At 35.4% G+C, this 21,102-nt stretch overlaps 2 protein-coding genes across 2 annotated transcripts in view; both read left to right on the top strand.

Annotated features, from left to right (window-relative positions):
• Nucleotides 1-12,147, top strand: part of LOC117627516 (ATP-dependent DNA helicase Q-like 2) — a 17,289-nt gene extending 5,142 nt beyond the window's left edge. Inside the window, exons 6-18 of the mRNA XM_034359637.1 lie at nt 52-140; nt 2,520-2,556; nt 2,648-2,681; nt 6,170-6,222; nt 6,294-6,371; nt 6,452-6,517; nt 7,072-7,138; nt 7,270-7,323; nt 8,623-8,730; nt 8,981-9,045; nt 10,124-10,202; nt 11,315-11,532; nt 11,727-12,147. Of these exons, the coding sequence (XP_034215528.1) occupies nt 52-140; nt 2,520-2,556; nt 2,648-2,681; nt 6,170-6,222; nt 6,294-6,371; nt 6,452-6,517; nt 7,072-7,138; nt 7,270-7,323; nt 8,623-8,730; nt 8,981-9,045; nt 10,124-10,202; nt 11,315-11,532; nt 11,727-11,918 (1,140 nt within the window). The 3' untranslated portion in view covers nt 11,919-12,147. The remainder of the gene's footprint in view (nt 1-51; nt 141-2,519; nt 2,557-2,647; nt 2,682-6,169; nt 6,223-6,293; nt 6,372-6,451; nt 6,518-7,071; nt 7,139-7,269; nt 7,324-8,622; nt 8,731-8,980; nt 9,046-10,123; nt 10,203-11,314; nt 11,533-11,726) is intronic.
• A 4,032-nt stretch (nt 12,148-16,179) lies between these two features.
• LOC117626954 (F-box/kelch-repeat protein SKIP25) lies at nt 16,180-17,770 on the top strand. Its single transcript, XM_034358793.1, has one exon. The coding sequence runs from the start codon at nt 16,372-16,374 to the stop codon at nt 17,500-17,502; it is 1,131 nt and encodes a 376-aa protein (XP_034214684.1). The 5' UTR covers nt 16,180-16,371; the 3' UTR covers nt 17,503-17,770.
• The last annotated feature ends 3,332 nt before the right edge of the window (nt 17,771-21,102 follow it).

Raw genomic sequence — 21,102 nt, 5'->3', positions numbered from 1 at the left:
TATAATGCCCGAATTTGGTTGGTATTTATTACTTTACATTTATGATCTTAGGTTGCAAAGGAGTTGCGAGAGAGAGGAATATCAGCTCTTCATTATCATGCAGACATGGATGTAAATGCTCGTGAAAATGTTCATATGCGGTAATGTTGTTCACTCATTGTAGATACTTTGCAGTAAATTTGTTTTCATAATATGATTACTGGGTGACTGTACAGTGAAATTGCATCACTGTTGTTTTTTATTTTTTATTTTTTGTTGAGGAAATTGCATCACTATTGTTAATTCTTATCAAAGTATGCTATTTTTGGGAACAAAATCTTGCTGGGCTATTTGTGCTGCTGACTAAAGCTTACCTTGGATTTAACCTCTTATTAGTTACATTTCTTGAAACTCTGGATGTCTTCTCTCTATCCCCCTGATGAGGACATCTTTGTCAAACCCATTAGGGTTTACAAAAGAAAGAGATGGAAGAGGAAGTCATTTAAATTGGTCTTTATATCTGACAATTTTTTGTTCCTGCGATTAGTTTTTAACTTGTTCTCTAAGTTTTCCAGATTTTAGTAAGATTTTTAAGTTTTCCAGATTTCAGTGGGATTTCTAAGTTTCCTATTTTATTTAGGTTAGAATTTCTGTTTTAGCAAGAAATTTTTTATCCTATTGTCTCTAGGTTTTAGTTTGCTATAAATACCCCTCTCATGTAATTCAAAGTATGGAGTTGAGTTGTTGAGATATTAATTAAAGTTTATTTTCCAGAGATTGGAGACTTCTTGGTGTGAAGCCAAACCCCTGGAGTGATTCCAGACCTCCTTGTTCGTTCTATTTTCTGTTTTCCATTGTTTTCGCTTCCGCTAAATACATAAACACTCAATTCACCCACATCCTACATCACCCCCAAGTGTCACAAATATGAAATTCTGGTTTCTTTCCCAGATTGTGGATTCCTTATCCACTCTTTGTAATTAACTTTCAGTCTTTAATAAAATTATGTTTCTTTTATAAATAAAGTATTAGTGCCATAGTCGGACAATACCCTGAATGAAGTATCAGACATCTATTTGGCTGTATCAGAAGAGTATTACTCCATATCCACAACATTTTAAGTATTTGTGCTTCATAGAGAACAAGTAGTGGCATAAGAGTGAATAAGTTGATGATGGAGAGTGATATAATTGAGAGTGAGGATGAAGTGATTGGTTTCTTTGAGAGGTTGTACACTGAAGAAGTGAATTCAAGCTACCTATAGTTTATCAAACCAAAAAAATATGGATGACACTACAGCTTTCAAGTCTAGAATAATGTCAGAAAGAGAAGTGTTCCTAAATTCAGGAGAGCTAAATCATTTGGTTGAGGCTTTGGGAAGGGGGAAGAAAGCTAAAACATTATGGGGTTGTTTGCTGTTCGCAGTTTTCTGGAACATTTAGTTGGAGCACAATAGAAGAATCTTTGAGGATTATAAGGGCGTGGGGGTAGAGAACTTTAAGATAGAGTGAGGTTCTGGGCAGCTTTATGGGCATCGGTCTTTGGCTGATTTTAAGGATTATGCTGATTCTTCTATAATGTTGGATTGTTAGCAGCTTTGAAGTGAGTGTATAATTTTTTGTTTAGTGAGCATGTTCTATTGTACTTCCTTTTGAGTTGTACTTTCTTGTTTTTACTTGTTCTTTCCCAGATTGTGGATTCCTGTTTCATTCTTTATAATTAGCTTTTTTACGTTAGTAAAATTATGTGTCTTATATTTAAAAAGAAAAAGAAAAAAAAGGAGAAACAGATGCCCAAAGCACTACCCAATACTTGACCTTATCCCACACCTTCTCCACTTCCAACCCTCAAACATCATCAAAGATCTGTTGCTTTCTTTCCGACCAAATAGCCTAATTCATATCCATCATCATACAGCCCCATATTACTTTAGTCTTTTTTCCCCCACCCAATAAAGTTTGTCACCCAGCAAAGAAAAACAGTCTTTTGGTGCCACCCAACTAACAGTGATCTCATTAAATAAAAGCACCATAATTTCCAGCTAAACTGGCAAGACAAAGAAGCATGATCCACACTCTCCCCCGCACTCATGAATAAAATACACCAATGTGGCATAACAACAATCTTGGTCTGCATCTTTGGAGTAAATCACAGGTGTTAACATTCCCGTGTACCACCAACCAGGCCAAAACCTTAACCTTGGGTGGGACCTTAGATTTCTAAATCAGGCTGAAAGGAAGAAACAGAGGACCACCTGGTATGGGTCTCAGCCGATTACAAAAGTCTCTAAACACCATTTTCTTGCATCCTCTCTATATGGAAATAATCTCACCTCCTCCAGAAAGCCTATTTAAACTCAATTGTCACCCTTTATTGTCTATTCTCAGCAACTAGTATTACCATTATGGATGTTGAGATTACTCTGCCTTTCTTTGAAGTTATTTATTTAGTTTGTTGAATGCTTATTCATTGTCATGTGTCGACATATATTCTTTTGTTTAGTCACTTTCTGGATCCCCTTTTGTATGTTGATGATACAGGTGGAGTAATGGAAAACTACAAGTCATCGTTGGCACGGTATGCTTGTTTTCAGTTCCCTTATTCATTTTAGAATCTTCTTTTTTGCCAATTGATATTCCTTACACCTTAGCTTGCATATGTGTTCCAGGTAGCATTTGGCATGGGAATCAACAAACCAGATGGTAAGTATTTCATAATGAACTGTTTTGTTTTGGGGTATATGGCTTCTGCTATAGAAATTTATATATAAATATCCTACTTTGCATACCAGTTTAACAGTATGCGGGGACTTGATTAATTTGGTGGTTTTCTAGTCATCATATTGGAACTTGACACCTATTTAGGAGCAGTGATTTCATAGGCACGTGCTTCAACGGGGCAATACCATGTAGGCGTAATTGAGGCTTACACAAGGTGCGCTGGAGTGTGAATGTGCAATTAAGGCGCAAAGCAATAGATCTAGGCGTCTTGTTTTTCTTTTCAAAGCACCCAGGGCCCAAACTAAGTAGTTTTGGCCCTTTCATAAAAAAACTTTAAACCCGTATCTCAGTTAGACAGACCTGATAGCTAGCTATCCATTTTCTCCCAGCAGCTGTGCATGATTCTTCTCTCTTGGAGGGCAATATTTCCTCACATTCAACCTCCTAAACACTAAAAAATTAAACAACCCATATAATATTTATTGAATTCGGCATACAAAATGTGATTCCTATCCATTTTCGACATCTAGGGTTCAAGGGAAGCTGGGAATTTCAGAACCTAGGCTTTGGACAATATGTTTTTCAATATATATATATATATATATATATATATATATATAAAGGATCCCTCAAATAATTTTATTTGAGGGACACCCTTTAGAGTACCCTACAAAATTTTTTTCCAACAATCGAAACCATCTATTTTTTAAGTCTTCTTTCATAGATCATCCCTGCTAAAAATTAGATAAATTGGAAACCATTTAGACATCTAATGTTGTCCAACAAAATAAATGAACTCGGTGCTTCAAGAAAGTACTCAAATTTCAATAATTTAATTGAAGGGTCAAATGATATCGGATTTAAGTGATTTTTTGTAGAGATGATCTTCGAATGAATATCTACAAAATAGATGGTTTGGATTAATGAATTACAATGTATGTTGGGCCCTACAAGGGTGTCCCTCAAATAAGTTATTTTAGGGATTTCTCAATCGAAGCTCATTGTATATATATATATATATATATATATATATATATATATATATATATGTTCCATTATAAAATTTCTAAGCATAAGAGGCTTCGCAGTGAGGCTCTCGACAAAATGCCTCGCTTTACGTGTTAACGTTTTAAAACATTCATTGGGAGTCATCGATTAAGCATGATGTTTCTCAAAAGGGATTTTTGTAGAAATGTCACGTGAACTTATACATCAGTGTCAATTTGTCACCTTAAAGAAAAATTTAAGAGAAATGTCACCTTAATTTTTCAAAATTCATGATTTGTCATCTGACCAACACCATCCAATTTTTTCATCCATTTTAAAGGGTATTTTAGTCTTTCTATTTTTAAGGGGGGGAAAAAAAAAAGAAGAAAAAAGAGACCTCTCTCCCCCCCTTCTCCCCCACCCCAGCCCCCACTCACCCCAAAAACACATTGCACAAGACTCCTCCCCTCCTCTTCTCTCTATATCTCTCTCTCTCTCTAAGCATGTATAAATTTTTTTATGGTGTTCACTGAGCATGTCTAAAATTTTCAGATACCTGATTTAAAACTACTTAAGCTTCCCACTCAAAATCCAACCCCTTTCTTGTTTAAAAGATATACAATTCTTTTATAATGATTTTTCCATTTTTAAAATACCCTTGAAAATGGAAAGACTAAAATACACTTAAAAATGGATGGAAAATTGGATGATGTTAAAGTCAGATGACAAATCATGGATTTTGAAAAATTAAAGTGACATTTCTCTTAAATTTTTCCTTAAGGTGACAAATTGAAACTGAGGTATAAGTTCAGGTGACATTTCTACAAAAATCCCTTCTCAAAATCATCATGCTTACAGGCCAAGATATTCCAAACTACCGCAATATACACATTCGCGTGCGCACACATCTACAATCTCTGTACTGTACATAAAGCTATGAATGTGCAAAAATATTCACTGAATTGAGAGAAACTTAATATATTATTGGATGCTTATTTCACTTAAAATTTCTCTATCCCAAACAGATATCTAATTTTCTGATGTCATATGTTAAACCAAAGACAAAAGAGCTTTTAGCTAGAAGCTTCAATTTTAATTTTAATTTTTTGAAAAGAGACATAATCTATAAAGACTTTATAAAGATTTTTTTTTTTTTCAATCTGATTTATAATTTACACTACTTTTAGACCGTAGGGCTAAAACTTTATCATGCTTTAATTTGTTCAATCAATGAATTTTATTTTTGGTGTGTTATGGGTTGGGTTGATAATGGATTTTATTTTGTTAACACTTCGGATCTTGTCCAAAGGAAAAGACCATTTATGTATCTGTCTCCTCATTGGTGTGTGTTATGTAAGCATTGTGAGGAGAGTGTGGACCACCTTTTCTTACATTGCCCTTTTTCCTTAAGTCTTTGGGGCCTTTTGTGGAGGGAGGTTGGGACTGTTTGGATGATTCCGAAAGGGTGCTCTGATTTCCTTTGTTCTGACTTTGTGGTTTGGGGATCGTGGAAGCGCGCTTCTACCTTATGGGGCTGTTTGGTCCACTCTGTTTTCTGGAACATTTGGATGGAGTGTAATAGGGGAATTTTTGAAGACTATAAGGGAGTTGGAGTGAGTGATTTGTGGGATAGAGTTAAGTACTGGGCAGCTTTGTGGGCTTCTATTACAAAAGATTTTAAAGACTACTCTTATTCCACTATTATGAGGGATATGGCAGCTGCGGTTATTTGAGGGTTGGGGGGTGTGTTGTTCTGTGGTTTTTCGGTTTTGTTCCTCCCTGTTAGTTTGGGAGGGGTAGGTGTTGTTTGTGTTCTTTGGTTGTGGTTGCCTTATCCACCTCCGTGTTCTGTTGCTTAATAAATTTCATTTCTTCGCAAAAATTTGTTTATAGGGTACTTGGTGTGTGATTTTGGTTTATGCAGATGTCTCATCTAACCTGTAGTCCAGTTTTCAAACAAACTATTTTAATTCATGCTTTTCATGAACAGGCACGTAGAACAACATTGATGTGTATAGTAAATTGGAGGCCCGATACTATATGAATGGCTGATTTTTCATCCTTGCTGTAGTTTAGGGAACTGCCTTGTCCCCTATGTTGTAATTTTCTTTTGTTTTCAATGGAAATATTTTGTTCTTCAAAAAAAATAAAAAAAAGATAAAGAAAGGATAGTTTTGAATACAATAAATAAAAATAATTCAGAATTTCAAATTGTTAAGTATGAGAACCATTTTATATGTTAGAAAACCGTCATATGTCATGCAACTTCTGCAAGCCACGTATCCTAAGCCATGGTGCAGCTCACATATGGGTGGATGGGGGTCAGGTCGGTCTAATGTTCAAAGCCTAAAGATCCCAGACAGAAAAACTTATGCAATTGATGCTTTCTTCTTTTATGTTATTTCCCTGTGCATTGTCTGTCATACATGGACACTTTAAGTCTTATTTTGCTGTTATATTTAATACTTGGTAACTGCTTGTAGTCAGGTTTGTCATCCATCACAGCCTAAGTAAATCGATGGAAACATACTACCAGGTTTTGTGCCTTTCCAGCTACACTTAAATATTTCTTTAATTTTATCCCTTCTGTAACCTTCATTGCTCCAGGAAAGTGGCCGAGCTGGACGAGATGGACTCCCTTCTCAATGCCTACTTTACTTTAGACCTGGTGATGTTCCTAGGCAGGTATTATTTTCCACCACTACATAACTGTACAATTTCCTAGAAGATTATGTAATCTTTGAATTTGACATTTCTCTGAGCAGAGTTCAATGGTCTTCTATGAAAATTCCGGATTGCAGAACCTTTATGACATAGTACGATATTGTCAGGTAGTGTCCATTTTAAGCATCACATTTTCTCTAGGCCACAAGCTTCAACTCAGCTTTAAACTGATGTGTCATAGAAGTGCCTGATTATTGTCAATATTGAAACGAATCTGAACTATCCACAAAAAATAAAAAGGAAATAAAAATACAGGTGGTGCTTGCCACCAACCAAAATACTCTTTCCATCTTCCCTTAAAAAGAAGTAATTATAATTTTACCCTTTCTAAAAGTACATAGAAGACAAAAAATACTTATTTTACCCTTTGTCTTGCTTGAACAAGCACCTTAATTTATGGATCTGTTCTTCTGATGTTGAACATGTGATCCTTTCCACACAAAAAAACATATTCTCTCTTGATTTGAATTTATTTTTGAGTTTACATACTTAGTGAGGACTGAATAACAATTACACTCATTGCATCATGATGAGAGAGTCATACCTCCTTTAGTTTCCTGACATTTCTAGCCTTGGGCCGGATACATTTAAATTTCTGCAATACTTGTGCTTAATCTAGCATAAGATATAGAGTCTTATCGATGTCTCTTTACTGTTGCAGTCAAAAAGACAATGTCGCCGTAGTTCGTTTTTCCGCCATTTTGCCGAGCCATTACAGGACTGCAATGGTACCATTGTTTTATTGGTAGTTAGTCTGTGTGTTCACAAGCACATGCATATGCACTCATGGGGACACAGTTAGTTAGTTTGGTATTACAACTGCCTATCTCTAATATAAATGCAATCAATGCTATCTCAGGGATGTGTGACAACTGTGCATTTTCAAATGAGGTTAAAGAAGTGGATGCCTCTCGTATGTTTTTCTGAATTCTCTCCAAAAGAGTACAGTCCTTTATTAATTGTCTGTTATTTTATATTATGCATTAATGACATTGGTGTAGCTTCATTTCTTTTTGTGGTTTCTACCTATGCAATTTCAGTCTGTTCCTTCCACGTAGCCTATTACATTTTGTCTATGAGAATTTACACTGTGTGTCTAGTTATTTTCACTTTGTACTCAAATTACTGTCATCACTAATTATGTTTTCTGCTAGTCTTCCGTTATGTCATCACAATAAAGCGGACAAGATATCCGCTAGTCTTAAATACAGAACGATAAAACTAAAAATCACAGCCGTGTTCCAGTCAGAACATATTGAAGAAAAAGAAAAAAAGCCCAAACGCAAACCCTCTCCGACAAGTAGTCCAGCTCCTCCCGCCGCAGGACAACCTAAAAATTCTTCGACGACTCTATCCAAATAGCTGAGTAAGAATGGTCAGATTCCTCATTTTAGCAATGCCGTGTATAATGCATGACTGCATTTTGTTGCCAACAAGGAAAGATTATGGATTCTTAGTTGTGAAAATGATGTAAGCCCCTTAGTTGTGAAAATGATGTAAGCACCAAAAAAGGAGGAAGACTAAGGTTTATAAGGATAAAAAGGGTAACAATCTTATTCTGAAAAGGCAAACTAGATTAAACTTTGGGAGAGATTAACAAAATCTAGATTAGTCGGTCTCCTCTTCCCAAATGAAATCAAAAGTTGTAGGCTTCCATTAGAATGGTGGTATGCAGAACAACCTGATGAAATTTGAATCGTCAAATTACTGAATTTCATTGCTTAAATGCCTGGGATTTTTCCTTTTATCTTGCAGGATTTCCTTAGTATGGTGGTATGCCAAACAACCTGATGAAATTTGAAATGTGTTTGTTTTGAGTAGTGAGAAAAATACTTTTTTAAATTTCGCTCATTTTGGAACATCATGGAAATGTCATGTCCTTGTTTTTAGTTGTGGTACGTGTTGATTCAGTTGAACCTTTTGATAATACCCTTCAACCTTCTGTTTTCCAATGTGAGGGATAAGCATCGCCATATAACATTAATACTGCAATTTCTTATGTAGAATTCTTAGTGTCTTGTTTGATTAAACTATCAATTTTCATTCATTCGGTAAAACTATTTGTGATCACCCATCTTAAATGCTTTTATCATCAGCTGGCTTTTTTCTTCTTCTTTTCTTTTAGTTTTTAGTCTTTCATGAAAATAATGTGCACGCATATTCTTCACTTGGAACGGTTATCTTTGATGCATAACATTGGTGTGCTTTGCAGGTCATGCGAAGCTTATTATTTCTTTGCTGCAAGATACACAAGAAAATGATCAGAGATTGACAGTGTTGCAACTAGTTGATAAAATTAAAGCAAAGCACAAGGAACTAGGTATGTTTTATTGCTTGATAAATTAATTATTTTTAACTTAGATTTTTGGTACCGATGGAAATACACCATATTAGCTCAGAGACACCACATATCAATAAAATGTTTCTAATACCAGTAAGTCTTGGTACATTATTTCATTTAAATTTTAATGTGGATCACTTGCTAGTTCAATGTATTCATCAACCTTCCCCGCTATAATATTTTGTTATTCATAGAATGGAAACTTATTTTTGGTGTATGAAATACTCAGGTTCTGAGCTAAAGAGGGAGGAAATAGAGCAGCTTGTCATAAAGCTCATATTAGATAGAAGTTTGGTAAGTAGCCTAACTTTTGGACCTTTTAAAAGTTGATTGTTCCCAAATTTTACTAGCTGGTTTTATGAAAATACGGAAAATTTTGAGTTTTAAGTTTTAACTAATATTTGTTAGTTTGATATGCATTTTGGCCCATTCCCTAATCCCTTAAGATTTTGGGTCTGGTGATTGCCCCACATGGTATCAGAGCTCTGGTTGTAGGAGGTCCTAAGTTAAATCTCCAATCCCCATTGCCCACTTCTTTGTTGTTTTGAAAGGTGCAGAGTGGGTGATTTAGCAGATGCACTTTAAAGAAAAAATAGAGAAATCCTCTCTATGACCTTGAATTCTCAAGGGAAGATAAAAAAATAAAAGATAGATGTAAATCTCCAAAATCTGGAAGTTTTGATAAAATTGTATAAAGAAGCTGTGTACTATATCTTTTTAAAAGAGTATTTAAACAACAGTTACAGCAACCATAGCATCCTAGCCCTTAATTAGTCTAATCCTGGCCCGCCAAAATACTTTAAACTCACGTGACTGTAAAGATTATTATCTCCTCTATTAAATAACACATAAATAACTAAAGCTTCTTGGATCTAGTGGTTGTAACTGGTATAAAAATATTCAATGAGCTAGTCCTTTATTGTTGATACAAAACTTCTGAATGCATCAATTCCTTGGTCCCTTATAATACTGGTATTTTCTTGAAGTTTCTGAATTATTCCTAGAAAACATTTGTATCTTACCTGAACAAATTAAATTAAATTAAATTGTGTTAACTTTGACTCTGCCCAACCCAAAGCATTGGCAATTTCACTTGTGCATTTGTCTGTTTTTGCCCAGAAATTTGTTTGCTCGATGTATGTTATTTACTCTTTTTTTTCTCATTGAACAACTCAAAACAGTAGGCAGTGCTCCTGTATAACAACCTATAAGTGACTGAAATTTTTAAAGGCAAAAAGATTGTCTCCTAATTTTTTTCTCTCTATAAAGTATGCAATCTGTTAAATCTGATGTAGGCATATTATTAATTTAGTTGACCCTTTGTAACTATGCATGATGTGGTTGTTTCAAGTATGTTCTGTTCTCGATGCAGAAAGAAGAATTTCAGCATACAGCTTATTCCACAAATGCATATGTAACAATAGGACCCTTGGCAAAGCAAGTATTGCATGGTAAGAAAGATTTTTTTCCCTCGAAAGATGTACCATATAACCATTGTGTACTGAAAATCTATGTTTGATTTTCCAGTGTTTCTCTTTGTATTTCCATATTCTGACACAGATAATAGTTTTATGTTAACTCCATTATTATCGAAATTGCTACGTTCTGAAAGTTTCAGTTTTGAGGAATTTAATATTGAGAATAATAACATTTTTGTAGCATCACTGGTGCCTTTGTCTGGACAGCACTGTCGAAACCCCTATCTGAATTGGTTCTGTTGAAAAATCTTAACTAGTTTAACATTGTCATGATATACCATGCTAACGTCCTACTCAATGTTGAACCTTAAAGAAAAGATCAGTCTAGTAAAAGGAAGAGATTGATGATTTATCCCAATGACATTATGCTTAGTTAATATTACAAGAAATTTTCCAGAAAATTTAAATTTGTATGTGTGTATATATATATAACCAAGAAAAAAAGGGTTCTCTTACCATAGAATACTGAATTGTGAAGTAAAATAAGATTGTAACAATCAGGAACCAATACTGCCTACCTGGAAGAGTTAGGTTTGGAACTTCTAGGCTGGTACAATAAGTTGGTTGATTACTGCTTTTCTTGTTATTTGTTTTGTTTTGTTATTTATTCATTTTATTATAATTATTCTTGGCATTTCTAGAAATACGCACTTCTAAGAGGGCCGCAAACTTTGCTGTGCTCTTCATGCTTCCTTTAAGATACTGACAATGACAATCAAGAGTAGCCTTTTCTGTTACTCTTAGTTTGAAGTAATACTACAGTAAATAGTTTGCTTCAAAATTTTTGATTTTTTCGGTCAATATAGTTTGCTTTTACGTACCAGTTCTGTTGATGAAGTTGGCAAAACAGCCTTTACCTGTACCCTTCTATGGATGAAGGTGGCATTCTAACAGTGAGCATTACAAGTATTGAGCCATTTTTTGTTTTCCATCCCTTTTGCACTGAGTTTCTACTTCTGTTCTCAAGACTAGCCCATATGTGTATCCATTAAGAAAGAAAAGTGTTTTAATACTGTTGACTCCTTTTTGGTTTATTTTCTGGTTATGCTCTAATTGGCATCATTCCCTTGTCTTTTCACATTTAGGGAAGTGCAGTGTTAAACTTGAAATTTCTAGCGGACAAAATAAAGTAGCTGGTATAAAATCAGTTAAACGCAGTTGTGCTTCCTTTGGTTTGGAATTGAAGCTAGACGAGCTGAGAAAGGAACTCTCCTCAGTTCATGGAGGAATATTCCCGCATTCTGTTCTCTCGACTCAACAAATCAATATGATAAGTGCCCAGAAGCCAAATTCTGTGGAACTGGTTCGTTTCGTAAACAGTACTCTTCCATTCAATATATTCTTAGCCATATTAGATCAACGTGTTAAGTTAGTGGGAGCTTGTGCCTGGTATAGTTGTCTCTGGAACAAAACCTACTATATATATGTCTTAACTGCCTTTTCAAAATTTTGTGCAATTTGTGCCATCTAGTAAAAACGTATTTCATTCCTTTGCAGTTGGAGAATATAATTGGAAAACTCAAGGCAGAGAAATACGGAAGTAGAATACTTGAGCAAGTAAATACGTATGCAAATTCAACACAGCCGGAGGATGCCAAAGAAGATCAAGATATTGAAAATAGAGCCTCAAAAAGGCTAAAGAGCAAAAAGCATCTAGTTCTTGTTGAGAGCAGTGATGATGAATCCTGACAGAAACAGTTCTGATTCTTATAAGTATTTTTTCTGTGTCTTCCCACAACATAGCTCTTGTATTAAGTATGGGGCTCATACTTGAGTTCCGAGGCACCCTTGTCAATTTTGTGGCGTAAATGGAAATAGGAATAAAAAATTATATTTCTTGCCAATATTGGGAACTGCTGAAAAGGTGTTGATTTGTTCAATCAATGGTAAAAGGGTGAAGAAGTCAATTTTTTTTTTTTTTTTTTTTTTTTGGGTTTATTTTCATATGGGGTTCTGATATCAAAATACTATCAACGTGACCACGAACGCACACAAATGCCCTATCAAACTAACAGAGTAATATCGTGAGGAAAAAAAGAAACTAACATAGTACTATTTTATTTTGAACCCTTTGGATGTAAATCGATCTAACAGCTAAAAACAATTCTACAAATATTTGTATACAGAAGCTAATTGCGGGATGCAAGCGGAGGTGGTCGGGGTTGGGTTGCCATTCGGGTAAAAGGAGGCCTGTAGTTTTGTCAATCTTCACGTGTGTGACATGCAAAATGTAATAATTTTATTAAGGGATCTTTTATTTGAGGGATATCTTTGCAGGGCACACTTCACATTATATTTCACTAATATCATTTGACAGTTATTGAAATTTTAGTACTTTCTTGAAGTACCATGTTCATTGATTTTGTATGACACAATTGGATGTCGAAACAGTTTTTGATTTGTCTAATGTTTTGCAAAAATGATCTATGAATGTACACTTAAAAAATAGATTGTTTGGATCGTTGAAAAAAAATTCGTATGGAATCCTAAAGGGTGTCTCTCAAATAAAATTATTTTAATAATCTCTCAGGGGACTGAATTATTAAAATATATGGATGCAACAAAAGTTGTCCCTAGTCAATGAGTTCAAGGAGATATAGGAGAGAAACTATATATTACTTGCACGGTGCAGTGATAGTTTTCCTTCTCAACCATGCCTACAAAACTACAATCCCTCTCCTATATGCACTTGAAGAGTGAAAACTACACAAATTATCCTTAAGACAATCAACCGACATTGGCAAAATTGCCAAATTTTCACTTTGCAGCATTATTATTCTGCCCATGCAAAGGACCAAATTAAAATGAACAATATTGCTTTTCAGAAAGATGGCTGCCATGCACTTGCTTACTTAAAAAATATGTAATCTTGTGGGAATATAAGGCCTCGTTTGGTGAGTTAGCTTGAATTGATTATAATGGGTTTTGAAACATTGAATTGGGCTGACTGAGACTGATTAATAAAAAAAATTAACCTTACTTTATCTTTTACTCTAAAGAGTGCTTCACTAATGTGAATGCTGGTGTAGATGTATTTTGAAGAGCAGAGTGGAATATTTCATTGACTAAAACTAATATTTCCCGAGAAATAATAACACCGAACTTAAGTTTACGGTCATTTCAAACCATAACGGGGATTGTAGTAATTCTGGTTTTACACTATTTAGAGCTAAAGCTTAATTTTTCTCCTCCAAAATACAACTATTTATGTATTGTCATGACTCAAATAGTTTTTTCCTCCAACCCTGCAGACTTAAAATTTAAGTCCGCTTTATTAAATTTTTTAAGAATAGTTAACCTAATCTATTTTATCGTTAATTTTTCTTAACATTATTTTTGTTTAAACCTTAGTGAAAAATATTTTTACGTATATTTCCTAGGCACCATTTAATAGAAAAAGTAAATTAATAATTGAAAAAAAATGAATTGTCCTTAGTGACATGTCTTCAAAGTGAACATTGTTGGTTGATGATCTTAAATTGAGAAGCAATGGCTTGCATGGTTTGCAGTTTGGGTCCAGCCATGCCCGATTAGTTTCCAAAAACTTTTGTTACACAAGAAACCAAAATGTGTGTCGTTTGCTTGATTGGTGCCAACAACCCCATCTTAAGTGATAGAAACACAACCTCTGCATAATGGTTCATCTTCTTGTGGTTTCTCATTCATACATCTTTCGGGTTTTGGGGTCATCTCCAACAAGAATAAAAGGAGGATGAGAAAGGAAAAAATAATTGTGGTGGATTATTTAACAAATGGATGGGTATTTATAGAGTTAGGATGATTTTGGTGTTTGATCTGATTTAGATTAATTAAAAAAATTTAATTTCACCGTTGGATTTTAATTCCAACTGTTGGATCTTTTTTTCTTTTTTTTTCCTCATTGCAATTTCTTAGATTTAATCATCATTGTTGTTGAAGATGTAGCCATTGGGAATTTATTCTTATTATAAATAAATAAATAAATAAATAAAAGTTGTTCGAAGGGGTTGTCCGATTTCAATGTCCCTTTCATATGGGACACACGCGTCACCAACTACTTCCTCAATGGTCGTAAAAGCTGTGAATGTAGGGCTCACCCTCCTTCACCTTCATGTGGGCTGGATTTGGCTGCAAATTGGGCCCCACAAATTTTCTAGTCGGGGGAAAATCCTAAATGGAATTATGCTCGAAACTCTGCATGGGCCAAATTTCCACTCGTCCAAATACAAGTGTTGAAGGAGCTTCTTGGGCTAAATTGTCCAATTTTCGGTTTCCAACCCATAGGGCCAAAACCTAAAAATTTACTTTTAGCCCAAAAAAACTCCTCCAACCTAGGTATATGTTAGGGCTAAATTATCCCATAAGCGGAAATATGGCCAGAATATAACCTAGGTTTCTAATTCGGGCTAAAATTTGTGGAGCCGAGCAGCTAGCCCACTTGAATCCATGTGCAACACCTAATGTGAGTGGAGCCCAGTTGTAGCATTTGTCGGATACTTTTGCTGAACCTAAGCGACGCGTAGCACAAGATATGGATGGAGTCCCTGAGATACAAAAGTACTTTTTGAATGTTAGTTTTTATTATTATTTTTTTAAAAATTGTACTAATGGGCTGAATGTTGGTCCAAAATAAAATTCAATGGTAAAATTTTTCAAAAAATTATTCTAAATCAAATCCAGCCCTAAAACTTATCTCAAACTCTATATATACCCATTAGGGATCATGATTTGGCCCGCGGGCCGAAGTAGATAGCTAGATGGGCCAAAATCCAGCCCAACTCTATGGTTGGCCCAACTTAGCCCAGCCCTTCTAAGGTTAGGTAGGGCTTGGGCTTAGGATTTGAAACCCTTGGCATGTTCGCGTAGGCTCGTTTGTCTATGCCCTTATCTTTTTAATGTTGTCTAAAATTTTGTAACAAACAAGCAATATATACACTATATCTTTTAGTGCCCCTTTTTTTTTTTTTTTTTTATCAAGTTCAAATTTAGTGGTTGAATAAAGAATTTGAAAGCTTATTTTGGTTTTATGAATTCTAATGGCACAACTTGATTTAATTTTCATGATGTCAATCCTAGTTTGGAATAGAAGTAACACATTTTCATAAGATTTATTTTTAGGTATAATAATTTTTTAAATTTATTGGCTATTGGTCTAAATTTAATAAAAGAGTTTGACTACTATATTTTTGTTTTCTTAAGACTCTTTATCCATCACGTTTGACAAAAAAAAAGATGTAACAAAAAGATTCAAAAGACTTAGAATTTTCTTTTTTAAAAAAAAGCCAGGCCCGTTTAGGCCCACAGTGTCCTAGGGCCAGGCTCGATGGGCGAGCTCGGGCCATGCCCTTTGCAATCTAGGCTTGACTTAAAAAATTAAAAAAAGCCCTTAAATTATGGCCCGACCCCATGACAAACCCTAATGCCCATACATTTGTTAAATAATACACCAAAATCAACCCCAAATTATGTTTGTGGAATATCAATTTGTTTTAGGTTAAATTGTTCAGAATAATAAATCACAAAGTTATAAATAAAAATTAATTCAAGAAAAATTAACTAAAACAATTGAATAAAACTAGTTTTAAAAAATTTAATAAAGCTGAAGACTCAAATTTTGAGTTGCAATAGAATTAGGGGGAAAAACTGATCGAGATTTGAGAATACATGAATAGTTTTATTTTGAATGATGGAATTTTGGGTTTAGTTCATTATGGATGATCGAACGAGAGAAACAGAGAAAAGGAGAAATTAAAGATTGAAATTTTTTGATGCAAATTGCAATGCCCGACATTTGGGTGTAAAGTAAAGTAAAATACAAGTAGGCATTTATAGGCTTTTGGTCGTTTGGTGAACGAACACAACACATAAAACGCAGCGCCTTGTCAAAGACAGAAAGGTCAGCTTTTGTCTTTTATTATGGGTGTTGTGCTTGACATTATGACTTGCCTTTTCTGTTCTGCACCAACCAGAACTTCAAAACTCTTTTTCTCTCTCTCTCTCTTCGTAAACTTTTTTATCTTTCAAATAAAGTAAAGCCAAAAAGCATAACGGACCCTTTCCCACTTTGCTTTCCCCCTTTGCTTTTTAATTGCATTTTCAAGTTTCCTCCTTTCCGAATCTAAAGCCTCGAAGCCCACCGGAAACCCTCTAAATTACTCTGCCTATGGCAGACAGCTCCAGATCTCCCACAAAACGCACAAGGCTGAGTCAAAACGACGTCGTCGGTCACGGCCATCAGCCCCTCCTTCCCGGGCTGCCCGACGACATAGCCCAAGTTTGCCTCTCCCTTGTCCACCCTTCCGTTTTGTTCTCCGTTTGCACCTCATGGCGTCGCCTTATTTACTCCTCCTCCTTCCCTCCTTTCCTCTCTTTGTATGCTCTCTTGACCTCCTCATCTTCCCCCAATTCCATCCAATTCTACAGCTTTGACCCGCTCTCATCCAACTGGCACGCCCTTCCCGCCACTCCCCCGGATCCACCTCTCCGCCTCTTCCTCCGCCACCCTTCTTTCATCTCCCGCGACCTCCCCATCCAATCCGTCTCCGTCTCCGGCAACCTCGTCCTCGTCGCCGCCACCACTAGCAATCTTCTCCCGGCTCTCCCTCGCCCTCTGGTTTTCGACCCAGTTGCTAAAAAATGGGCTTTTGGTCCACCACTCGCCACGCCGCGTCGCTGGTGCTCGGCTGGAGCGCTAGGCGGCGCGGTCTATGTGGCCAGTGGGATTGGGTCCCACTTCTCCATCGACGTTGCGCGTTCTGTGGAGAAGTGGGACTTAACCAAAAACAAAAAGCATCCGAATGATCACTTGGGATGGGAGTGGGAGAAAGCTAGAGGGCTTAGAGATGGGAGATTCAGCAGAGACGCGATCGAGGCAGTGGGATGGAGAGGGAAGCTCTGCATGGTAAATCTCAAAGGGGACGCCGTGAAAGAGGGACTTATGTACGATGTGGAGAAGGACACGTGGCAAGACATGCCGGAAGGGATGATTGGAGGGTGGAAGGGGCCGGTGGCAGCCATGGATGAGGAAGTTATGTACGTGGTGGATGAGGCCAAGGGTGCCTTGAGAAGATACAATCCTGAGAAGGATGTGTGGGTGGAGATTTTGGAGTCGGAGAGGCTGATAGGGGCCGATCAGATCGCCGGCGGAGGCGGAAGAGTGTGCGTTGTTTGTCGTGGCAAGATTTTAGTGGTGGATGTTACGGCGGCGGCGCCGAGCTTTTGGGATGTGAAAACGCCGTTGGGACTGGAAGCGGTGGCGATTCATATCTTGCCCAGAATGAGCAACGCTGTTTGATTTTTTTATTATTTTTGTATCAATTCATTTGACCATTTAAAGCTGAAAGTGAAAATTTGTCTACTTTGAAAAAACAAGTGGTTGTGATACAACGGATTGGGTCGTTGAATTGTCATTATTATGAGCCCTCCCATCTTTGATAATGTCACGTGGAGGGTGTTCAGAGATATCAACGCAACTGGTGAAGGTGGCCTTTTTGTATACTATTGAAATACGAATGCCACGAAATCAACAGATAGGAAAACGAGTGACCATTGCTTCGGTTTTATTTATTCATTTATTTTCTTTAAAATAACAGCTTTGATTTGGTTCTGCTACTGCTCTGATATTTTGGAAACTAACTTAAGCCCAACTGGACAAATGCTGCAAATGACTTGATTTACTTAAAAATAAGCCTTTTTTTTAAACTAGAGAATCATAATCTAGGGGTGGACACCATTTGGATTGGATTGGTTTCACTCATAGCGGAACCAATTGTAATAATACAGTTTGGCTCAGTTCGATTTTGACAAAAATTACATAAGAAACTTAACCAAACCAAACCAATTTAAGACGTACGGTTCGGTTCGGACGTTTTGGGGCATAAATCCAATTCTTTTTTCTTTTGTAATTTTTAAACATTGTTAGCCCAATTACAACAAATTAAAAAATAAAAATCCACAACTTGCTACATATTTTTCTCAATAACTAATATAGTTACAATTCAAATACCAATAACCAGAGATTTGTTTATGACCAAAATGAACAAAAAAGTATGAACTTGTTTATGACTAAAATGAACAAAAAAGTATGAACTAACGTCTATTAAGATATGTTATATGTGAGACATATTGTCTTGGTTTACTACAACGGTGAACAGTTCAAGATCAATTTTATCCACTATGTCACTAAGTAAATTAAATATGTTTTCATTAAGGTAAATTCAAATCCAAAAGACACTTCTCCCTATACATAACATTTATGCTTTCTCTATGATACATTTGCCTTCATTTCACTTAGAATTCACTTTACAAATGTGGGGTTATGAATTTCGATTCACATGTAGAATATTGTTGGAGGTTGAATGAAACTCATGAACTTGAGTCCAACATTAGAAAAGTAGAGAAAGTTTCTACTCTTTAAAGAATTTTATAGTCATACCTCACCTTGATCTTATGACCCTCATCTTGGAGAAGAGAGCTAGGTAGTAACAAGAATTTTATAGTCATACAACTTTGTGGATTTTACATATCTTGTTTGAGTTTTGAGGTGATGCGATGCAGATGACGTTTGTTAAGATTTGAATGTATTTTTTTTGTTAGTACAAGCGATTTAGGGAAGGCGGGTGTACTCAAATATTTATTGGGTATATGGGGATTTCGAAATCTCTATTCACATAAGTGGAGGTAGAAAAACTCAACCAACTAAACTATACCTAGTAGTTGTTTAGTAGTTGTTGTTAAGATTGAATGTTTAGACAGAGCTAGGATAACATGTTGAATTGATGGCATAATTGTGCCTTTGGTTGGATAAATTAATTCAAACTTAAAGGTGAAATCTGCTTTTAGCTGCCTGATTGCTCTCGAAAAACCCAAAAAAATTTCACATGATTTGATTTCGATTTCGGCTGCAAGGCCATCTCCAACCTATAAGGCCAAACCCAAAAAAATCCCCAAATTATAGCCCAATATCTCTCCCAACCCAATAAAAGTAAGAGGCCAAAATTTGGGAAACCCCAAACTTAGGGCCAAATACCAGTCCAGCTATTGCCTGGACTGGAATTTTTGTGTGTGGAGCCCACACAACCATGATGTAGCCCATGTGCAAGGATGAAAGAACGGGGCCCGCACTGCTGTGTTGCAGAATCTTTCATTCTAGGTGTCGCGCTATGGTTTGCAGAAGTTTTGTTCTTCTTTTAAAATAAAAAAAAATTCCAATAGTCATCCACATCAACGATCCATGCTAAATCTAAACTATTTTAATGGTAAAATATATATATATATATATTTCAATAGCTGAAATTTAAATCCAATGGCTAAAATAATATTTTAAATTAATCTAAATCATATCCAACTCCAAAACTCACTCCAAACTCTATAAATACCCACATATTTCTCAAATAAAATTATATTTATAAAATTTCAATTTTTTAGGTCAAATTGTTCAAAATATTAAATCATGAAGTTATTTAAAAAAGATTAAATGAATTGTTCAAAATATTAAATCATGAAGTTATTTTAAAAAGATTAAATGAAAAAAAATTTAACTTAAACAATTCTTAAATAATTTAATAAAGTTGCCGACTTCAAATTTGAGTATGAAGAGTTAGGGAAAAAAATAGTTTGAGTCTTGGCAAAACTCAAAGAGAAATGCTAGCAACTTTCTCTCTAACCTTCTCTTTTGGACCTTCTCTCTTCTCCTCATGACAAGTGTCATTTTTCTTACACTTAAAACAATGTCATTAATGCATCACACAAGTTAGTTTTTGTTTTCCAAGTTTACCTTTTAAAAATGTATTGGCTTTTATATTTCCTTCAATTTATTCAAATTTTGTTACAACTATTTTAGCACATTGTTAAAAATTAAATAAGAAAAAAACATAAGAAAAATGTCATTTTTTAGAATATAAAAAAATAAAATTTGTTACATGATGACATTGTTATCATCTTTATTTTGTTTTTAACAAAACACACATTCTCTTTGGAAAAAAAATTAGCTTGTTATTAAAATAAGTTAATACATTTAATAAGGGTAAACTTGGAAAACAAAAATTAGTTTGTGTGATGCATTAATGACATTGTTTTAAGTGTAAGGAAAGTGACACTTGTCATGAGAAGAAGAGAGAAGGTCCAAAAGAAAAGGTTAGAGAGAAGATTGCTAGCATTCACCAAACTCAAATAGTTATTTTTTTTAGGAGAAAAATTTGAGTTTAAGTCCAAATGGGTTGGAGAAGCCCGGAAACCTAGACTGTACGCACCACTATGATGTCCATGTGGCGTAGTTTCAGTGGTGGTTGTCAATATGTCAGCTTTTGTTGGGCGCTACGTGTGTGTAAGCAAACTAACATAACTTTTTCCATAATCGAACAGCAAAGGCAACATTGATGAACATTGATGTTTGAAGCAAAATTGCAAGGTGGCACCATTTGTGATAAGAACCCAAGAAAAGAAGTATAATTTCATTTGGGCTGCAGTAATCGGGGGGGCTTTGTGACAGGAACTTAGAATCCAAAGTCAACCACAAAAACAAACAGTCACGTTCTCCTAGACTCTAGGGCAAGGAATTAGTGGGCACCCACAAAAACAGATTTAAAAATTATTTTATATTATTTTTAAGTAAACAAAACTCATTTCCTGAAAAAGAAAAAAAAGAAAAGAAAAAAAAAGCACAAGACGTTCTCTTCTTGTTGTCAACAAAATAGAACACGTTCTCAGGAACCTTACCATTGTTTGTCTCTCTCTTTTCTGGATAATAAGAGAAAAATCCTTATACAAATCAAATTGGCATATTGTTCAGTAGTTGATTGGTTGGTTGATAACTGAATGGTGCGTTGGTATGTTAGAGGTAAGAACTCAACGGTTTTTGGATATATTGGTTATCTAATATTGGTGCATCATGAAT

Source organism: Prunus dulcis, chromosome 5 (genome assembly GCF_902201215.1).
Source record: "Prunus dulcis chromosome 5, ALMONDv2, whole genome shotgun sequence".
NCBI lineage: Eukaryota > Viridiplantae > Streptophyta > Magnoliopsida > Rosales > Rosaceae > Prunus > Prunus dulcis.
The sequence above is the reverse complement of the archived record's forward strand: the minus strand, read 5'-3'. Positions and strand labels throughout refer to the sequence as shown.